Source organism: Hydra viridissima, unplaced genomic scaffold, assembly GCF_058129835.1.
Source record: "Hydra viridissima isolate aposymbiotic clone 2 unplaced genomic scaffold, HvirCarnegie_v1 scaffold_2, whole genome shotgun sequence".
NCBI lineage: Eukaryota > Metazoa > Cnidaria > Hydrozoa > Anthoathecata > Hydridae > Hydra > Hydra viridissima.
In genome coordinates, this window is record NW_028324301.1 from 23,674,473 (window position 1) to 23,697,063 (window position 22,591).

Consider the following 22,591-nt stretch of genomic DNA (forward strand, 5'->3'; position numbering starts at 1 on the left):
ATGGCAGAGACATCCTTGGTAAGTTCCCAGGTTTTGATGGTTTTTCTAACGCAATATTCAGAAATGTTAAGTATTTTGCCTATTTGAACATTTGTGTGATTTTTTGTCTGCGCCATACCAATAACTTGCCATTTGATGTCATTAGAAACTGATTTTCGACCCATTTGCACGCAATTGAAATTAATTTGAAATTCACAATATTTTAAGTTGATTTTTAATGAATTAAAAGCTGCCTGATGATGTTGTGATGAATTTTTTGATTGAAAAACTACTCAATTATTTGCTAATTAATTGATAAATTCGCTGCGAGAAAAAAATTCGCACCGGATTTATCAATTAATTAGCAAATAATTGATCCTAAATAAAATCGTTTAAACTTTTGTGAAACCTCTTAATTTGTATCACCTACCTTTTAATGAAATTTCTGAGTAAACGGTAATGATTCAAAACCTACTTTTTTTTATTCTATTAAAAAATAACCTGTTTACCAAATTGGAAAAATAATTATTTTGATATCTATTTCCATTAGGTTTTTATTCAAGAAAAACCGAAGATTAGATTTGAAAATTCTGCAATCGTTTAAACTTTCGTGAATAGCTATACATACCACAATGTACATTCAAAAAGAAGAACTGCATCTAAAGAAACCTTTTTACAAACTACAGTAATAATCTGTTACTTTGAATCATACTTATATTGAACATTTGGAATTTTGAACAAAATTTTAAGTTCCTAGAGATTGTCTTCAAACATTTTATCTGGTCCCATGACTAAAATGCCATTGTTTAATTCCAACTTTTGAGGGAAAATTAGAAAAATATCAAAGAAAGTTAGAGTCTTAATTTAACATAGATCATTTTTAATGCTTTACAAAACTAATTAATTTTAAGAAATTTAAATATTTTATAGAAGTTCAAATATGGAAATTAGACATTCAAAATTCTTTACAAAACTTAAATGTTATGTACTTCCCATATGTTTATTGTATAAAACACTCATGTGTTTAAACAAGGGCAAGATGTTGCTAACAAAAACATAAACCTGTTCACAAAAATCTGTGAGAAAAACCTCAACAACTGATAGCTACCTCAAAACTTTTCTTTGTTATAAATGGCAGAAGAAAATTCAGGCAGAATGTTTAAAGATTGAAAGAAGCATAGATAAAAAATAAAAACCACAATAAATGTTCTTTTTAATGTGTAATACTTAAAAAATTGTAGAATACTTTATCTTATGTCTTCAAGCACTGCTCTTCTTGTTTTCCTACCCAATTTACATAATTTTCATAAATCTTAAATTGTTTTGAACATCCACTATTAAATTAATAACAATAAAAGACATTACAAAAATCTGGATGAAATTTTAAGAACAGAGAAGAGATTCGTAAATATGGTTCATGAATTTATAAAAATGGTTTTCTTTTGTGATCTTGATAAAACTAAGCTTTGCATAATAGTAATACAATTTATAAAAATAAAATGGTTGATTTAGACACAATTAAAAAAAAAAAAGTGGAAATGTAGCATACTTGCAAAATACATTTCTATTGAATACAAAAGTTGGAAAGTGTGCTTTTAAAAGCGAAGATGCTTAAATTGTTCTCTTAGTTAACTTGTTAATTATGCTATAAGATTTTAAAAGTAAATGTGTTGGAAAATCCCAAAAACTTTTGTTAACAAACTAATCACACTTTAAGTGAACAACACAAATATACATGAATAAGCATGTTAAAGAGAAGGGTTTGAACATAGTAAGAAAAGAATGGAAAAAAGCTACTATGGTTTTATTAAAATTTTGGAATTATGTCAAAGAACAAGCAAGTTCAATTTAATTTGGCAGCAAGTGATGTAGAGTAACACTTTTGTTGCTTGCAAAGAATTGCCACTTTTTAAACATATATTTAATGGCTTTGGTAACATTAGTAACATAACTGGTTGAAATTCACATTTTATCAATATTGCCATCTGAGCTAAATAAGATCATGAACAAAATGAGATTGAGCAATATAGGGTGGTTCTAATTGGCAAAAAAAAATTGCTGAAAAGTATCTTGCAAAAGCATTTCCTACTCAAGAAATTCAATTTATTCCTAAAAGAAAAAAAAACTGTTTTACACACATCTAGGAAAAGAAAAACAGCATTTTGCACAGAATCACCATACAAATGAAAGCTTTTACTTGCAATCATATGTGCACAAATCTGAAATGTTTTTTATTGTTTAGTAAAAAAAAAAAAAAAAAAATCTAAAGTAACCAAGAAAAATCTTTGTAACAAAACTTACACCAATCAAAAGAATGAAAAGTGTCTATTGTAATGAATTGATAAGAAAGAAAGTTGTAATGAACTGATAAGAAAGAAAATTGTAATGAACTGATAAGAAAGAAAATCGTAATGAACTGATAAGAAAGAAAATTGTAATGAACTGATAAGAAAGAAAATTGTAATGAACTGATAAGATATTTGGGAATAAATGTAATTGTTTGTTAGTAGTAAAAAGATTTTAAATTGCTTATTTTCAGCAACTCTGTTGTTGAGTTTCAGCAACTAAAGTTGCAAGAGTTCATTTAAATTGTTCATTTAAAAACAAAAAGGAAAACAAACAAAGATTATTTTGGTTTAAGTGAGATATAATAGGTCAAAAGATATGCTGATATATTTGCACTTTTTGCAAACATTTTGATTATAATCATTAAAATAGAACTTTAAATCTAGGCTTAGTTTTAGATTAAGAATGTCTTTTACTTCTATTTTTTATTATATAAAGGTATTTTTTATCTATTTTAAAAAATTTTAAAGTTAACCAAATAATTTTGTGTTTAGATTTGGCCACCATGATATGAATATGTTTTTACTTTAGATGTTGAATCTTTTAAAATAAATGATCAGATGAGAAAATATTAGAAAAATTGTATAATTGATTAACATTGGATGGCAAGTGGGAGTTTTTATTGTTGTTAATGAATTGACTGCTTTTGATATTTAGTTAAGTGCTTATCAAGCTTTGATTTTAGTTTTTTATCCACACGTTTTTTTAACTTTAGTGTGGCTTTATGTTAAAATAAAATACAGTTGTGAATGTTTTTACAAAGTTTTTATAGAAAAGTTGATATAGAAAAATGTTAAGAAAAAATTCCATAACAAATATTCTTTGGAACTTACAACAAAGTTATGAGAAACTTTTCTTTTTAAGTTAATTGACTTTTAAAGGTTTCACAAACCACTCAAAGTTTCCCTAAAAACAGCTAAAAAAAGAGACAAATATGAACCCTTTTGTTCTTTGTAGGACCTTTAGACTGGTAAAAAATTTTAAGTACTATATTGGGATCTGGGCAGATAATATACTATGTCCATTTGCATAGTTTTCTAAATTTTTAACTTGTCTTTAAACATCCTATTATATAGCAATTCAAAACTCTATTATTTTACAAACTTATTTAAATTTTTAACAATTATTGTATACAAAACAATAATCAGTTGATAGCATAAACTTAAATTAAAGAATTTTAACTTTTGTTTTTAAAAAACTGATTCAGGGAGAAAACATCACTCCCAGAAGTTAATAGAAGTAGAATTAAATAGAAATTATTTTTTCCTTTAAATAGATGTTTTTTCAAAATCAATTTGAACTAATTTTTGAGAATCGATACTTGCAATATGAATGAACATTACAATAACTTAAAAAGAGTATGTTTATTTGGAAAGTTTATCTAAAATTATTTTTCAAATGCATTCAAAAAATACTCAAAAAAAGAAAAGAAAAAAATTACTTAAAAAAATAAAATAACCTGGCCACCCATAAAATCAACAAAGTCACCATTTTCTTTCAGAGAATATTTTAAAGAGAACTTGGTGATGAAGTAAGATTTAGAAACATCACCTTGGAGGGCAATTCCATTAACAATTGTCACATCATCAAATTGAACCTAAAAATTAAAGATCAGATTTCTTTTTATAAAACTCCATTTTCTTCTTGCATTTAAACAAACTCTTTTATAATGAAACCATTCAAAAAAACTTTTATTTTCTTTCTGCTGCTACCTACTTTTACTGAAAAAACATGATAAACTTTATGCTCTCATACCATAACTCAAATACCACATTTTTTCACAAACATATAGATAAACTGCATAAAACACAACTTATTTCTTTGTTAACAAAGTTTCACAAGTAACCATAGTTTGCGCAAAAAATATGTTTTGAAACAGGCAAGAGACTAATCAAAATAAAAGAAGAATATTTTGTTATGAGCAAAATAAACAAACACTTTATGAAACCTTTGGACTAAGGAATAACTTCCAAAAGGAATCTACACTGCATTACAAATGTGAAGAAAATTCTCAAGAAAAAACTTACTCCCATCACTAAAAACCAGCTACTTATATGTAGTATTTGTGGGATCACAAGGCTAACATCACACTAGGATGAAATGTAGTAACAAGTGGAAGGCCAAACCCCATTTCAGGGCTTTTATGTTCTATAAATTTTGTTGAATTAAAAGTGTCACGTATACGTGGTAAAAATCACGTAGAGAAACGTGATTTTTACCATGCATTCATTTATGAGTATTCTAATGGCTATTGTAGTAGAACCTCATGGGAATTAGAACATTGTATATATAGATACGATTTTTATGTAGTGGGAAAGAAAAACGCTGATACTGAGTTTATATTAATGTTAGTTTTTAATAAATCAATACGAGAATGCAACATTTTATGCATCTCAGGCTCTATAAAATATACAAGGTGTTGAAAAGAAATTGGACCAGGATAGCCATACGGCTGCAATTTAACAAGATTGTAATTCTCTTAAATTTACAAGATAATAAATGTCTATAAATCTCTTTAAATATCTTTATTTTAATTTCAAAAGAAAACATCAACACACTAAAGTCCCAAAGGTTACCTTTTGATAATAAAACAACTGATTCCTTTTGAGATGCAAAAAAGCTATATCAAACAGAGAAAGATAGCTACATCAAACAGAGAAAGAAGGTTTTGATGTATCATGAAGTTTTATAATGGAAACTTCACTATATTGCAAAGTTGTTATTTGCTGTAAAACAGCTTTAGTAATGTTATTCATAAAAAATATATTTTTTGGCAATATTGCTATCATACAATTTAATTAAATAAAGTTTAGTGTTAATTATCTAATAGCCCCTGCTAGCAAAGTCAGGAGATCAACACTGCATTATCTTTGTTTTAACAATCCTTGTATACTACCAATATTCTGTGTTATTAATATTAAGTGAATATTGATGATGGAGACAGATTTTAAAACTGTGTTTAAATATACTTGATTGAAAAGAAGAAAAAGAGTTTTAAATATTTGGAGGGTATTAAGCAAAGAGAACTACAAAGAGAATGGAGTACATAAAGTAAATGATTTGCCTGAATCTCATTTAAACATGAAAAAAACTAAAGTGTTTGGTATGAGTAGTAGTAAATAAATTTCTGTCTTTGATATGAAGTTAGCAAATATATTTTTATATATTTTATATACTTTTACATACAAATATTTATAAATAAACTTTTTGAAACAAAAATTGCTTCTTCAAAATGAGAAGGAGATACAAAACTTCTAACTTCAGAACAACATACTCAACATACTCTGGGATTGAACTAATCATTTGCTAATGATTATTAACTTGCTCCAGAAACTTGGAAAAAGAAATCTAAACTATTAGCCTTATCTTATAATAACATAACCAACCATTCATTATTAACTTTACTAGACACAACCCAGATTCTTGAAATTCTAGCGTCCACCAAACTTCATCTTCTCCGTGGCAAAAAAAAACAAAACTGCATGACAGTCTTTATAGTTACTTAGGATTTACAGAGAGTAGATGAAGAAGTACAACAGAATATCAAGTTAGGTTTTTAAGACTAGGCTCCAAGATGGTCAATTAGAGGGAGGGTGTTGCTCTGAACTTCCTCTGAAACATACAAATAAACTTCCTAACTTTATGTTAGATAAACACCCAAATAAAGAACTGAGTTTCTACAGTGAACAAGCATTGGAGTCTGCGCACTTCAAATTCAGACAGTTATGGGACCACAAGTTTTTAAGAAAGATTGATCCAGCAACTTTTGATAACAAAAGTGTGAATGCTTATTAACATATCATGTTTTACAAATAAATATAGAGAAAATATTGTAAACTTTTAATTGTATGTAAATTGGAATAATAGTTTAGCTTAAATATCAATTTTAAAAAATGCAACTGCAATTCTTAAACCAAATATTTCAAATGGAATCTTTTAACCATGACATAAATGGAATATTTTCTAATTCTAGATTCAATGACTAGATTTCCAAAAATTCGAGCCCAACAACTTATCCTTGACTTTTCCCACTAGGTTAAGACCTTTCATGCAACATTAGCTAGTAAATAAGAAATTATACCTGATACCATTCTAAACTTTGATCTTTGTACTCATTTGTGCACCAACCATTTGCTGAACTAAGTCTGCCTGCATTTGCACTGTACTTATTAGAATCTTGAGATGAAGCACTGAGTTGATCAGCTCTTATGAAACCATTTCTCATGCCAAGTGGTGTGCGTTTTGTGCAATCTAAAATTATACTTAAAAATCAATTCAAGTAAAATTCAAATAACAAGCAATAATTATCATATTCAACAGCAAATATTCACAAATTCTATTTTTAAAAATTACTAATGGTGGTGTTTACAATAGAGTAATAAATATTGCTTACATATGATATAAATTATATCAATTATTTTTGAAAAGGTGAAAATAAGTTTCTGCTAGTCTAACAAAAGCTAGCAGAAAATTATTGAACAATTGTATGAAAGTATAAAGCAAATTGTAAAGAAAAAACAGCTAGCAGATTTTGACTAAATTATTTACCACAATATCATGTTAAAACAATTGATTACAGTACAAGTTGTTATAGAAAACTAAAGAAATAAAGCAAAGAAATTTATAAGGCATAAGCAAAAGTTTTGTGTTTAAACTTTAGTTAATTATGCAAATTAGAGTATAATCACTATGTTTACATGATTTGAAAGAGAACTTCTTTCTTACATAATTCATTATTTTTGAAATACTTTTTCTAAAACAATAGAAGTAGAAAAAATTCATTCAAGACATTGCATGATTTTGGAGTTTTAACAAAGAGAAAATACTATCACCAATGCAAATTTATTGTGAATGCAATTATTGTAAATGCAAATTTATTGCAAATTTATTAATACCGATGCAAATTTATAAATACCAATGCAATTTATTCTGTTCATGGAATTGATACTTCAAAAATAAGAATATGTCAACGGTGGTTTGTAAGGTTTAGCAGTGGATGCTATGACTTAGAAGACCAGCAATGCTGTGGAAGACCACAAGAACCCCATAGTGAAAATTTTTACACATTTGCATGAATTAGGAAAATATCAAAAAAGTGAAAAATGAATTGCATATGAGTTAAGCAAAAGAAACATGATTTAAAAATTTAAGAACTGCAATTCTCGTTTAGCAAAGTTTAAGAAAAGAGATTTTTTTGGAATTACTGGAGATGAGAAATGAATCTATTTTGAGAGACCTAATAGTAAAAAACAATGGTTAAGTTGTAGTCAAACAACAGTTTCTTACTACAAAAAGACTACTACTTTAAAAAATGATGTTACGCATTTGGTGAGAATATGAGAGGTATATTGTATTTTGGGTTACAAATTGCTATAGAAACACAAAATACAACATTTGACTAGGCTGGGAGGACCACATTTCAATTTTTCACCAGACTTAGCACAATCAAGATGACAATTTGTTTTACTCACTTGAGCATTTTCTTAGAGAGCAGTTGTTTAAAAGATAGCAAGACATTGAACTTTCTTGTATCTTTTTTTAAGTCCAAACCAATATCATTCTACAGAGAAATTTGTAACACTTTTATATTTTGTTTAGCAGGGGACCTTTTTCCTAATAGCTTCCAGGGCTTATTTCAGATTCCATATAAAAATTATGGAGATCTTGAACAACTGTTTTCAACTCAATTCATACATGGTGTTCAAGTTTATTAGGCTATTGTTTAAGTCTAATGTAAGGTCATTTTAACTTATCCTGTGACTTCCATGATAGTACTTTTTCTTTTGACATGTAAGAACATGACAAAAGGAAAGATACATATAAATCATATTTAGACTTAAACACTCCAATGTTAAAAAAGAACTTTCACAGTTTTGCACTTAGAAGCTTAGAGTTGGTGCCAATGGGATGCAATTCCATATGTGTTGGTGCTGAAAAAGATATACTGCAAGTTAAAGTTAGATTGAGGGATGCTCATAATGGAACAGCTGATATTGCTTAGCAACAAGTAAACATTTAAAACTCTGTATATAAATTTTTTGTGTTATTATTGTGGACGATTTCTGAAATTCTTTGATCTATTTCAAATATCTATTTAGTAATGCAGAAATTTTTAAGAACCAAAAAATGCCTCAAATCTTAAAATTAAAATAAAGTAGGAAAATAGCCATTAAATATATGCAAAATAGAAAAAAACAAAAACAAAAAACAGCATAAAATGGTATAGATACACCTTTCCAGTTCAAAGACACCTTTCCAGTTCTAATAACACCTTTCTTTTTTTTGAAAATAATAGTAAATAAAAAGATAAAAATAAAAATAAAAAATGTGGGGCATATAAATTAATAAATTTATATGCCCAACAATTTTATTTTTATTCTTACCTTTTTATTTACTATTATTTTCAAAAAGAGAAAAATGTTATTAGAAGATGCAATTTTAAAACTAGTTAATTACAACAAAAAGAAAATGAATCTTATAGCATATGGATATCTGTAAGTGACTGGTATTTGTGTCAAAACATAAAAAAGGAAGACAGTACTACCAAAAGAAAGACTTACTTTCAAGTGCTGATGCAACTACAATAAGAAACAGGACACTTGTCAAACTAATTTCTTTTAACATATACATTTTTTCACATCTAAAACATCATACAAACATACATACATACATACATACATACATACATACATACATACATACATACATACATACATACATACATACATACATACATACATACATACATACATACATACATACATACATACATACATACATACATACATACATACATACATACATACATACATACATACATACATACATACATACATACATACATACATACATACATACATACATACATACATACATACATACATACATACATACATACATACATACATACATACATACATACATACATACATACATACATACATACATACATACATACATACATATATATTAGGGATCGCCAGTATACGGTATACTAAAGATTTAGTGTACAGTCTACCGTAAAGTATACCGTACAGTATACCGTAAAGTATACTGTAAAGTTTAACGTAAACAAAACTTTTTACTTTTTTTTTTTTCGATTACTATTATTACTATTTATTTCAGATTAGAGAAATCTGTAGAATAAACAATCTTAAATCTTAAAAGGGTGAAGAGCAGCACAAACAGCCTGGTATAAAAATATAACAACTAAACAAATTAAAGTTTTTATTAAATAAATCTAAGAAACAAAAATTGAATAAAAAAAAACACTTTAATCATGTTTAGTCAAATAATAGACATGATGCAGTAATTTAATTCATTAAGAAAATATAATTTTAAAGCCAGTCCAAAAATATTTCACAAATAAAAGTAAACAGGTATACTAATCTGTATACTAAATTTTAGTATACCAAGTATACCGTAAAGTATACCGTAAAGTTACTATACCGTATACTGTAACCGGCGATCCCTAATATATATATATATATATATATATATATATATATATATATATATATATATATATATATATATATATATATATATATATATATATATATATATATATATATATATATATATATATATATATATATATATAGAATTGTCTCTTTAGGTTTATAGTATTACTAATTACACCTTAAACAAAAAAGGCATTTCATTATTTGAACTGAAAATTTTCCAATATTTAGTATTAAACGTTACAACATAGAATTAATACAGTTTAATAATGTTTTTAAAACATAGATACAAATTTATCAAAATAGGGATAGGAACTTTCGTTTATTTGTGGCGCAAGCCTCTCATGTGCTCTGATTTATCTTTTATTATTTCATTATTTTGTTTTATTCGGTATAAGGGATACGTTCGGTTTCACCGGAATTTGGCAAAAAAATGGTATTATCTGCAAATCGACCAACTTCGTTCTGTACAAATTTACTGGCAAACAAAAACAATAAGTTAAAAATAAAATATTTACAATATCTATATTTCAAAAATTTCATTTGTTACTAGTCCATGCGCACGAAGTTAAATAAAAAATATATTGATGACATACCATATTTAATAGTTTTTTTGAGTCGCCCTATTTGAAAGTTAAAAAATATAAAAAAATATGATTATTTCCTATTTCGTGTACGCGACTTTCTCTGTAATTTTGAAAGCTAGGAGCTGATTACTTCTGTATAATGTAGGTGACAATCCCGCGTATTCGACTACACAAAGCTTGATTTCAGGTCAAAAGTGGAGTTTAGCCAATTTGCAGTTCAAATAATTCTGTTTTAAAATCATCATACTCTCGCTTTAAAATACATCCGTTTAGACACGGGAAAGGGAAAGGGATGGGGAAAAAAATGGAATTCGGACAGATCGGATGGGATATATTATTTTTCACTTGCACTGGTCAAACTTGCTTTACTTTAACTTTAAATTTTAAATAATGATAGCAAAATAATACAAATGGTGATGTTATTGATTCTTTGCAGAAAAACTTCATTTTGTTATTACTCCGTTATTTAAAAATCAAAAGAAGGCAAAAGTATAAAAAAAATACGTGGGTCAGAAAATTATTTAGAGAAAGAAAAACAAAAGTTTTTAAACAATATTTTAACTTAATTTTATTTTGCGTTTATATGAATAAACGAGCTGGCCCGGATAACGATCCGGGCTAGTTCGTTTATTCATATAAACGCAAAATAAAGTTAAGTTGCAATAAGGACGACGCACAGTGGAGTATTTATGGTAAAAAGTTGATCAAAATTATTTTATGGCTTTTAACAATTAGATAAACAATTAAAAGCAGTTTGAAATCATAATATAATATTTAAAATGATTGTGCAGGTTTTTTTTTACTCAAAACACAGTTTTGCATATAAACCATACAAAAAGAAGTTTAAAAATAAAAAAATAAAAAAAAAAAACTAAACAACAATATAAACTGTTAAACTTCAATTAAAACATTAAATGCCTTAAGAGTAAAAATGTTTTAAAAAAATGATGCAAATACAAACAATTTAAACAAAAGGAAATATACAAATACACATACTATAAAGGTGAAATAAACCCTACTATAAAGGTAAAAACAACATAAAATAAAAAAATATACTTAAAAAACGATAAAAAATAAACATTAGTCTGATTCATTTTCGCTAGATGCCTCCTCTTCATATTGCTGTAGTTCGTTCAATGTTTCTGGTTGCAAGAACTCTAATGCCTCACTGGAAATAGCATTTCTTTTATTCTTGAGCCTCTTTCTGACACTGCTCAACAAAGGATCGGAACTTAACAGAAGTCTGTTTATGATATCCCTATTACAAATTTCTCTTGAAAATTTCCTCGAGAAATTCTGTCTATAATCACGGAAGTGCTTGTTTCGAGCCTCAGCCGCCTCTTCCGATAATTGACCAATAGGCAATATAGCTTGATCAACTATTGTGGCACCATGTCTCAATATCTTGTTCTGCTGTTAGTTCTGCAAACTTTTCAAATTTTTTGATATCTATTTTATATCCACTTGACAAGGTTTCCAAAATGATACCACAATTTTTAATAAGTCCAATGTTAACTCCTGTAATGCAGGATGAGGTTTGAGGATCTGAGAAAAATCTTCTTGATGTATTGCCATCATTAGTATTCCCAAAACCTGCAGTTGGAATATCCAGCAGCAGCCCCATTTTCTCTTTGAATTTGTTTTGAATGTTTTTTTTTGTTTCAGCTACAATTATTTTATCATCTTGTGTTCTCGCTTGCCATTTTTTATGGGAATGTGGTATGATAAATGTAGTAAAGATTCGAAAAACCTAATCCTTGTATGCAATATCGATAAACCAAATTTAAGGGCATCTGGATTATCTATGTTTTTTATGGTTAAATTATTAAAGTCTTTTGATGTTAGTCCACATATATAGCACCTCATAGTAGATGTCGTGTTGGTTGCAGCATTGCATACTTTTGCATCAACCATTGTAAAGGTATGCTTTATATGTATAATACCACCTAAAAACTTCGATATTTCAGTTTTTTTTTAGTTTTTTATTTGATCTTCTACATAGCAGATTTCTTCATTTGTTATGTCTTTAGTTTCATGGATAAAACGAATTCGAATTGGGCGACAATATCTTGTAGAAGAGGGCACAGGGTTTCGCTAAATAATCTTCTGGCTACCAATTTGACATATAAGCCGTAGAGGCACAAATGAACTTTGAAAGATGTTAGAGTCACTATCTGTACTATTTTGGAATTTTCGTTTAAATGTTTGCTGCTGTGAGCCATCACAACCCCATTTTGATAACATTTCTAAATTGCTTCTTTCTTCTTCGTTTAAGGTTTCCAAAACTTCATCTAAATATTCACACAAGCGTCTAGTTGTGTGGTCTAGAATATGTGTAGTTTAATTTCACAACATGTTTCTGAAACTGTCATTGACTCTTGTGGAGGATAAAATTGTTTTTTTGATTCTTTCAAAAGCGAATAACATGGATAAATATTTTTATTAGCTGCATGAATTATTTCATATTGTCTCCTTGTCATATTGGCTTCCACAAAAATTGATAATGCTTCCAAAGGTGTGTGTTTTTTTCTAACATTCGTCTGAATGGAATTGAAGTTTTCTATATATTTGTTTGCCTTTTCCGGTGAGCAGCTAATATCTTTCATTATTCTAGACGCATCACAATGTCCTGCATCACGCTGACTCATTTGGGCAGCATAGGTTAGTTGTGCATAAGATTATTGGTCGCGAATAATCTTATGCACAACTAACCTATGCTGCCTTGCTTGGCGAACTCAACAACTCGAAATCTTTTGATGGTCGACCAGGCCTTTTTATTATACAGGTGGGTAAACTTATGATACCATTGAGCCATAGTTCATTGTGCTTCAAAAAACGTTCTTCTATCTAGTTAGCAGCTATCCATTTTTGTTTAAAATGAAACTTGAAAGTATTTAAGGCGTATTTTAGTGAACTTTGTTCATTTTCAGTACATTTTGTAATAATTTTGAGATGATCTTCTAAAAACACAAATTTGTCATCAATTTTTTTCTTTGGGCATTGTTTCATAACATCGTAGAGTTCTTTTCTAGTCATCTCTTTCACCATTGGTTGGGATTCTGAAAAAAAAAATGAAATAAGTTTTTATTCAAAAGACAACGTTTTTGTCGTATTATTTAATCAAAATTAAATTTTAAAAAATGGAAGATTTATGTGGAACATTTTATTTCAAAAATGCTAACTAGAATAACTAATGTTTAAGTTACATAAAAAATCTTTGAGTTACATAAAAATTGCTAAATTCGGCTTAATTCATATACGAAAACAATTTTGAATATGGTATTTACAAAAAAAAATCTAACAATTTTAATCTCGAATATATATTTTAAAAAATCTCACTTTGTTAAGTAAAATGAAGAAACTACACATTTATTTTGTATGTACATACCTTCTTCTTCAACGTTCATCGTGATTTATTAAAGGTTTTACAGCATACAAGCTTAAATAATACTTTTAAAAGTTGTGTTTGACAGGAAGCGTAAAAAACAAATACAATGAGCTCACGCGAAGTCCGAGTTTAAACTTTTTTTATACCTGGAAGGGGGAGTGGGCAACACTAAAATTGTTGTTTAGTGATGTAGCCTTTATAAATCTTTCATGATATATAGTTAATAGTACACTTTTACAAGATTTTTGTAATCGACTTTTGATCGACTATTACTTTGAAATACTCCACTGTGCGACGTCGAGATCTCGGCAAACGGGCTGGCTCGTTTGCCGAGCCAGCCCGCTTTCCATATAAACAGGCCCTAAGGAATATATTAGCTATCCAAAAAGCGAAAGAATGGAGATCTATAGCAAAAGGAAATGGGCCGTCTCCAATTGCATAGGGGAACAAAATATTTTTAGAAGTATTTATATTGTTTAACTTAAATATATATTGAATGTAAAACCAACTAATCGCGAGGTTAGAATTATTTTGTTCTATCTCCAATTTTGAAAGTTGGGAGAAAATGAGTTATTAATTTTAGTTAGTAATAATAACTTTTGAAATACGCATTATTTTATAAATTTTTTCTAAATAGTTTCTTTAAATATAAATTTATTTAAATAATAAGTTATTATTTCTTTAAAAATAAAAGCTAAAGCTCTAAACAATTTTTACTTTTAGAAAAAATCAAAAACTTTCTCCCAACGTTTAAACTTGGAGATAGAACAAAATAATTCTAACCTCACGTAATATCTTGATATATAAAATATATATATATATATATATATATATATGTATTTTTTTTTGAAAACTGTAGCAAGGTGATTGGCTGCTCATTTCGCTATTTGCTTTTTCATGGGAAAAAGTTAATTTGAAATTAACCTTTTCCCAAGACAGATATGATGGGAAAAACTAAGCTGCGGGTAAAATAAGTTACAAACTGCGCATGCTCACGCGATTAATTTCTCAATCCCTTTCCCGTTCCCGTAACTAATTGGATGAGTGGAAACTGACCCTAAAGACCCCAAGGATCACGGGTTGTCTTAACATTAGGCTTGCGAAAGATTCAACTTTGCAGCAATTGAACGTTGTTTTAGTTTGCAGTTGGTTTTCTTAAATTCTGACGCACTTCTGACGTTTTGATATAATTTCGGCCATTGAGTTTTTTTTTTTCTATGTAGAACGTTGTGAATCTGTGTATTTAATTTAAAGCATGATTTTAGATTAAAAAATAACTGTATATTTGTTTGAGATTACATGCAACGTTGAGATATAAAATGCCAGTTGTTACCTATACGATAATGCGTTATATATCATGGTGGGGTAAAATTACCTAGCTCACTATGGGGCATGACATATCACAAGCCCATTTTACCTTCTTATTCTATCTAAAACTTCAATCGACAGTGTAATATGAAATGAGTTAAAGACATCCACAAATAAAGTATTTGTGCCAATGTTAATTTGCTTACTACGCTGATTTTACATTCAAAAAATAAATTCAACTGAGTACTACCTTTTTTGCACTTTCTTTGTTAAACTTTGTAAGTAAGAAACTGTACTCGCTGTAAATCTAAAGGCATTCTGTCGATTTTGAAAAATCCAGCAAAAAGTGTGATTTTTCTCAAAGAAGGTGAGAAAAAAAAAAGTTTAAAAAGACTTATAATACTTTTATTGTAAACTACTGGATTTTTCAGTAATCGACTATCAGAGCGAATTTTTTTCGAGCTATCGGGCTATCGATTCTCAGACCTACGATTATCAGGCAAACTATCGGATTATCGGATTTAAAACAAATTATCGGTTGCCCAGCACTGAAAGGTAAGCGTTAGATCAATTTGGAGTAGAAGGTTTTTTTATGATGCAGTATTAACTTTGTAAATAGAGATGAGATTACGTTAAAATTTATTTTAAGGTGGTAAAATAATATCACTTGAAATGAACAAAACGTAAAAAGCAATTTACTAATATTGTCCCTGGACACGAATTATGACCCTGGACACGAATTATGCCCCTTGACACGAATTATGTAGAAACTGCTATGAAGAGGCAATTAAAACGTTTAAAAGAAATAATGCTAAAAGTGAAAACGAAATCAAAAGCGAAAATAAAAACGAAAATATAGGTATATCTCTGATAAAATTTAAAAATGATTTAAAACACCAACATCTATTACAAAAAACAAAGTAGAAAAAACTATTAAAGCATTACGAACAAAACCTTGCACATGTATTCAGTGTCAGTGATTTCGTGACGTTAGAATTATCTTGTTCTAATTCCACATTTTTCACAACTGAGAAAATCGATGCTAAAGCTTGAATTTGTTTGCTGCTAAATAAAATAAAATTTTAGGAATTAAATTTTTTCCACAAGTTCAACTATGTTCAGCTGTTCATTTTTAAATAAATAAAACATAAATTGTAATAAATAAAATGTAAATAACGATAACGTCCGTATTTTCACATCCTCTTTTGGAGAACAAAATAGTTTTGATCTTTAGTAAAATAAAAAAATGTGAATTTGTTACATCTTATATAATAAATATGTAAATAAATTAAAAAGACTATTCAGGTAACCATTTTATTTTTCAACAACAACATGTTTGAAACCGTAGATATATTTTTTAGTTGGTAAATATCCCCTATTTGACACCTGTTTGCCCCGACCCTGAAAAAGACTAAGATGTCTGCTTTAAAACAGAACATTTGGTTATAAAAAGAGAAAGAGATATACATTGTGTATAGGAAAGGGTTATATGGAGGAAATGTATTGATTAAAGTAATCAAATTTTTAAAATTTCTTCATCAATTACTTAATTAATTCAGAGACACAACAATTAAACTGCATACGAACTTCATTAATATTATTACAATGAATGTTATAAAAACTCGCTTTTGGTGATGGTATCTGCCTAATAATGATTATCAAATTGATGTCATTTCATTTACACACCATAGTTTTCTTTTGAAATGCTGCTTAATTATAACAAGCTCTTGTACGAGATGTAAAAATCAGGAGTCAGTATCCCAATGGGCATTTGACGTCCTAGGACGTCCAAAGAGAAACAAATTTGGTCCGGGCTTCTGCGACCTAATTAAATGTCCATGGAGGTTCAAGTTAGTCGAATTTAGTCTTGATTTCTAATTTGGTCGTCTATTGACGTCCAAATAAAATTTTTTGGACATTTTTTTTTAACACGCTTACGCGAACTATTAACCGCCATTGTTTTTTTTGTTATTGAGTTTAACAGCGCGCTAGCCCATGATATACATTAACTTAATATCTAAATCATGCTTCCGCAGTGAAGCAAATTTTTTTGCCAACCAGGTTTGTTTTGCCTGTCAGAAATGACGTAATGATAAAAACAAAGCAAAACAAAAATGAATTATTGTCAGTTTAAGTAAAGCGGCTACCGGCTATAAAAACTTTAAAAACTTGCTTCACTTTTTTTTTTAATTTTTTATTTTCTCTAGATTACCCAGATTAAAGGTGTTGGGGGCTCAACGCCACGTAGAATAGTTTAAAATGTGTTAGACATCATAATGACACAACCTTTGCAAAGCTGTTCTAGTAAAGATGGGATAAAGGGAAAACGGAAATTTGTAGCCATAACGTTATACAAATGTTAAAAAAGAAAGTTAGTTTCTATTGAGTGTTGCAATGAAGAACAAAAAAGTATAATAAAATTTAAATACATATTTAATTAAATATAAATTTTTAAATAAAAAATACTTCTATATTTTGCTTGTTTTAGAAGCGCTTATTTCAGAAAAAGATGGTTTTGACGTAGGAAATATCGAGACATTCGTTGACGACTTGTTAAAGCGAACAATCCCTAAATTACAAAAAGAAAAAATTAAGTAATGTAAAAGTTCTTTGTTTTTTGTTATAGCATTTGTATTATCTAATCTAGGGATTGCAATCCCGCACACTTTTCAATCCCGCGGGATCCGCGCGGATTTTTTTAATTTTTGTGCGGATCCCGCGGGATCCCGCGCGGGATTAGTAGGTTTCTTATGCACATTATAAAAGGCAAAATGACAATTGTATTTTTCTTTCAAGTATTTTAGAAAAAATATACTCAACTTATTAAATTGATAAGATAAGGTAAATAAAGCCAAAAAACGCAATTCATTTGTAAATCAATATAATTCTTAACATTTAATGAACAAAAAGATAAGCCAAAGTACATAGAACATCTTTTAGCTTTACGTAGAACTATTAGCTTTATTTGTTTTTTAAAATATCAAATTGAGAAAATGATTGTAAGAAATGGGCTCTTAAGAAACAGACCCTACTTAAAGTATCATCACTTAATCTACTCCTCAAAGGATTGCATATGTAACCAGCAGCTGAAAAAGCTTGCTCGGCCTCTACGCTTATTGGTGGTATGGTCATCAAGTAACGATGCGCTATATCTAGAAACTTGCCTCTTACTCCATTACTTTCATAGGCAGACATTTCCGGCTTCAATAATTTATCAAAGTCTAAAGAATCTAAATTTGGTATCTTGTTTACATTTTCTGTCCAGCTGTTCTTGTCTTTCTGTGTTTGATTTTCCAATTCTTTTTTCAGGAATAGAATTGTAGGAATAAGTATTTGGGAATTGTTAATAAAATCTACAGCTTCTTTTTCTTCGAGTTCATTTTCTTCGTCGGATTTTTTAAGTAAACTAGTAGTCCATTTAAATTCTTATTACGACGTTGTGTAAACCTCTCACGAAGTGCCGCGGCTAAATCTATGCTCAAAAGTGATGATTGCTTTCGCAATTTATCTAGCATAAATTGAAAAGTTGTTTCCACCGTGACAAGGTTCGATTCTCTTCTGCATTAAAGTTCGAGACTAAGTTTTAGTGGTGCCAGGCAAATAATTAAGTTATTGATTTGGGACCACTCTTCTTGTGTGAAGCGAATTTCTGACCCAACATTAATTAAGGCTTTTTCAATACACACTTTTAGTCTATGAAATCTTTCTAACATATCGAATATACTGTCCCACCTAGTTTTACAATCAAGAATCAACTGAAGCTTTTTCCCGTGTTCTTGTACGATATATTTCTGTAAATATGTATCATTTTTTACAGGAGAGTTTTTAAATATTTTTACAACCTTTCTCACTTTTTTTATGAGATCTTTGTAATTGCTAACCAATTCAGCTGATGCTCGGTCCAAAATCATTGTCAAACCATTTTCTTTATTTATAACTTCATCATCCTCAGTTTTACCACATTCATCTTCTTCTTCACAATTTTCATATGTAATAAACGATTCTTCGACTTCTCCGCTGTTTTTCTTGTATAAGATATCAATAACTGCAAGTTGTATTCCATGAGCATAACATAGCTGTTGATAGCAAGACATCATTTTACCGACTTTCACCATCACACTTGCTCTATCAGTGGTCATGGCAATAATGTCTTCTTGGAGGTCAATATCGAAGCTATTTAGCCTTTCTGAAACTAACTTGACGCAATATTCTGCATTACACGATCCTTGGATTCGAATCAATCCAAGATTAAAGTGTTTCGCCTCCATATGTAAATTTAAGTTTAAGTATCTCTGACTATTTTGTGATGTCCATTCGTCAAACGTTATTGAAAACTTTTGATTTTGCTTTTTTAGTGATGTGAATTTTTGCATTATATTTTTCGATGGAATTACTTCTTCGTCTTCGCAGTCGATGTATATTTTAGGCTCTAGTTCAACTGGTTCATGCTGTTTTGAAGTTGAAGCTCCGTCTTGTTGTAAAACGTTTGATTTTAAATCGGTGCCACGTTTAGTTTTTAAATGGATTAATAACCCTTTAGTTGATCTTTGATTAATTTTTAAAATAGCCGAACATAAAATGCACTTCGCATTTTCTTCATTATCACTTTTTTTAAAATAATTCCATATAGTTTTAATTTGCGACATGCTTAGTACTTTTGTTTTAAAATCTTGATGTAAATAATTTTTAAAGACTTTTTAAAAAGTTGTTTTTAAAAGTATATTTTTTACAATTATACACGCACGTTTTCAATTTCACGTTTTCAACATACTCATTAACAAAAATTTCAACATACTCATTAGCGAAAGTTTCAACATAATCATTAATTAAACAAAAAAAAAATTTGAACGAGTTCGACTAATGTTTTGCTAAATAATTGCTTATTTTTGAATGATGTTTTTATATTTATAGCTGAGAAAAATATTTTAATAGCTGAAGATAAATTTTTAAATTGATTTGTTTCACAAATACATTAAACACTTTTAATTTGATATCTCTTTTGTCTTTTTTGTTTAAAATAATTGACCTTTTTTGTTTAAAAGCAGTTGTTTCAAAATCCCGCAAATCCCGCGGATCCCGCAGTAGTTTTTGCGGGATCTCGCATGCGCTAATTAATGCGGGATCCCGCGGGATTACGGGATCCCGCAATGCGGGATTGCAATCCCTAATCTAATCTGTATTTAAACTAGTAAATATATTTTTAACTTCAAAAAAGTAATTATTCCTAGATTTTAGTGTAATTAATGCTCGAATACAACGACCATAAATTTATATTAGACATCCGCCAGGCGTCGTAATTGGCCCTAAAAGTGTCTAAAAAGGACGTCCGTGGGCGTCTGATATGGCCGGATGAAAGGTATTTCATTTAGACGTCTACTGGACGTTCTAAATAGACGTTCTAGGTCCAATTAGGATGGACATCGCTGGATGTCTAAATGTCCACTGGGGGTATTCATTTTTTGGCGCTTGTCTGGTTTCGCACCCCCCTTTTTTTTTTTTTCCAGATTCTGGAAGATCTTTGTCTGAAACGGAAAAAAATGGTATTCATTTTTATTTTTAACAAAGAAAAAGTACTCTAATTCACATTTGAATATTCCATTTTTCCGTTAAAAACGACTCTGTTTTTAACTCCATTTTGAAACTTTGAAACTGATAGTTTTAAAACCATAATTTCAAACCGCTGAAACTGTTTACCTGGTTTTTACAAGCGTTAAGAAATACAAAGAACAAAAAAACAATGATATATTATGTATGTCTAACTTGCGGGATTTTATTGGACGAAAAGTGAAGCCGCTTTTTTTGTTTACAAATTTAACCCGCCATTTGTAATAAGGGCAAGAGCTATATCCGACATGCGAAATAAAAGTAAAAATGAATGTTGAGAGCATCTAAATTTCTCAAAAAATTAAAGATACTTCGAAAACTCGTTTTAATAGTGACTTAAATAAGTAAAAATAATTGCTGCAAAGAACCGAATGCTTTTATGTAGTAAACTTCTCACGTTTTAATGTGATTGTCCACATTTTGCGAAATTCTTTGTTAAGAACTGGAAATCAGTGAAAAAATGTCACTTCCTTTCATGTATCTATTAGAACAACCATACGCAGCTCATGAATTAACTATTTTAATGTTAACTTTTAAAATGTCATATAGGAAGATAAACTTTTAGCCTAAATTAGAAATGGCTTCCACGCTTCACTTGTCGGGCCGAAGTTAGACATCAAGCATATATAGTATATCATTGTTTTTTTGTTCTTTGTATTTCTTAACGCTTGTAAAAACCAGGTAAACAGTTTCAGCGGTTTGAATTTATGGTTTTAAAACTATCAGTTTCAAAGTTTCAAAATGGAGTTAAAAACAGAGTCGTTTTTAACGGAAAAATGGAATATTCAAATGTGAATTAGAGTACTTTTTCTTTGTCAAAAACAAAAATGAATACCATTTTTTTCCGTTTCAGACAAAGATCTTCCAGAATCTGGAAAAAAAAAAAAAAGGGGGGGGGGGGTGCGAAACCAGACAAGCGCCCATTTTTTTAAAGGGTTTTACGAAAAATATCATATTGAGATGTTACATATTTGGAAGATATTTTCATTTTGTTTCTACATGTAAAAGAAGGAGAATCAGAATCTTAATATTTTAAAAGCTGTAGCGACTGAATTGATCAAAATATATAAAACTGTCACCTTCTATTTCAATCAATAACATAGAGAAATAGTAAAATCGTTTGATATTTGTTTATGTGCGTTAATTATGGAGTTGGTTTGTCAACAAATCGTAAATTGATTGTAAGGCTCCTGTAATTGAATGTGATTTCTGAATAGATCAAAAGGCATCAAGAAAAGTGATGATTTGAAAGTTGTTTAGTTGTGACAGAATGGCTTCAGAGACAGATGGAAAAGAAATATCAAACTGAAGGAAGATGAAAATTGGATAAAAGGAATGGTGTTACAGAAAATTTAGAAACGGAAGATTTTTTAGATGACGACAATATAATTGGGAACTATATTGACGATACAGAGGAGGAAAACAGTGACAGTGAATCCCGTTACACAAGTGGTCGCACAAATAGATTTCAATATCCAGATCTTTACAAAGCTATTGGTTGAGAAAAAGTTAGCAATTATGTTTCCTATTTGATGACAAAGTTGATGCTAAAGATTCTTAGAGCTCTTGGTCCTACAAATATTACTAATAGAAGTTATTCATGGAAGCATACTGAAACTGATCCGCAGCAGAAATCGATTGTTGAATTTTCTCCAGGTATTGCTTTTGATGTCCATGAAATAGTGATGAGTGAGTACAGATCAGATATATCTGGAACTATGTACAGATCAAATATACCTGGTTAAGATGTGTCTTCTTGTTCAACGCGGTTATAATCACATCTTCTACCTACAGACTATTCAACCTGGCGTAATTAATCATACAACCTAACTAGAGACTAACTAAGGCCTAACAATAACCACCGATTTTTGAGATTGTATGGATGCGATTATTTCACAAGGGTTTGATATAATATT

At 29.1% G+C, this 22,591-nt stretch overlaps 1 protein-coding gene and 1 pseudogene across 2 annotated transcripts in view; both read right to left on the reverse strand.

Moving 5' to 3' along the window:
* The window catches only part of LOC145187672 (uncharacterized), an 83,257-nt gene that overhangs the window by 21,961 nt on the left and 38,705 nt on the right, over positions 1-22,591 (reverse strand). The window contains exons 29-35 of the mRNA XM_090078137.1: positions 19,466-19,676; positions 18,758-19,405; positions 18,099-18,350; positions 10,385-10,411; positions 8,886-8,967; positions 6,407-6,576; positions 3,785-3,922 (exon numbers count right to left, since the gene is read on the reverse strand). Coding sequence (XP_089934263.1) covers positions 3,785-3,922; positions 6,407-6,576; positions 8,886-8,967; positions 10,385-10,411; positions 18,099-18,350; positions 18,758-19,405; positions 19,466-19,676 — 1,528 coding nt within the window. The remainder of the gene's footprint in view (positions 1-3,784; positions 3,923-6,406; positions 6,577-8,885; positions 8,968-10,384; positions 10,412-18,098; positions 18,351-18,757; positions 19,406-19,465; positions 19,677-22,591) is intronic.
* On the reverse strand, positions 12,348-13,934 carry LOC145194348 (uncharacterized; annotated as a pseudogene). Its single transcript, XR_016449645.1, has 2 exons — positions 13,764-13,934; positions 12,348-13,434 (listed from the first exon to the last, which is right to left on the reverse strand). The product of XR_016449645.1 is annotated as an uncharacterized LOC145194348 (transcript).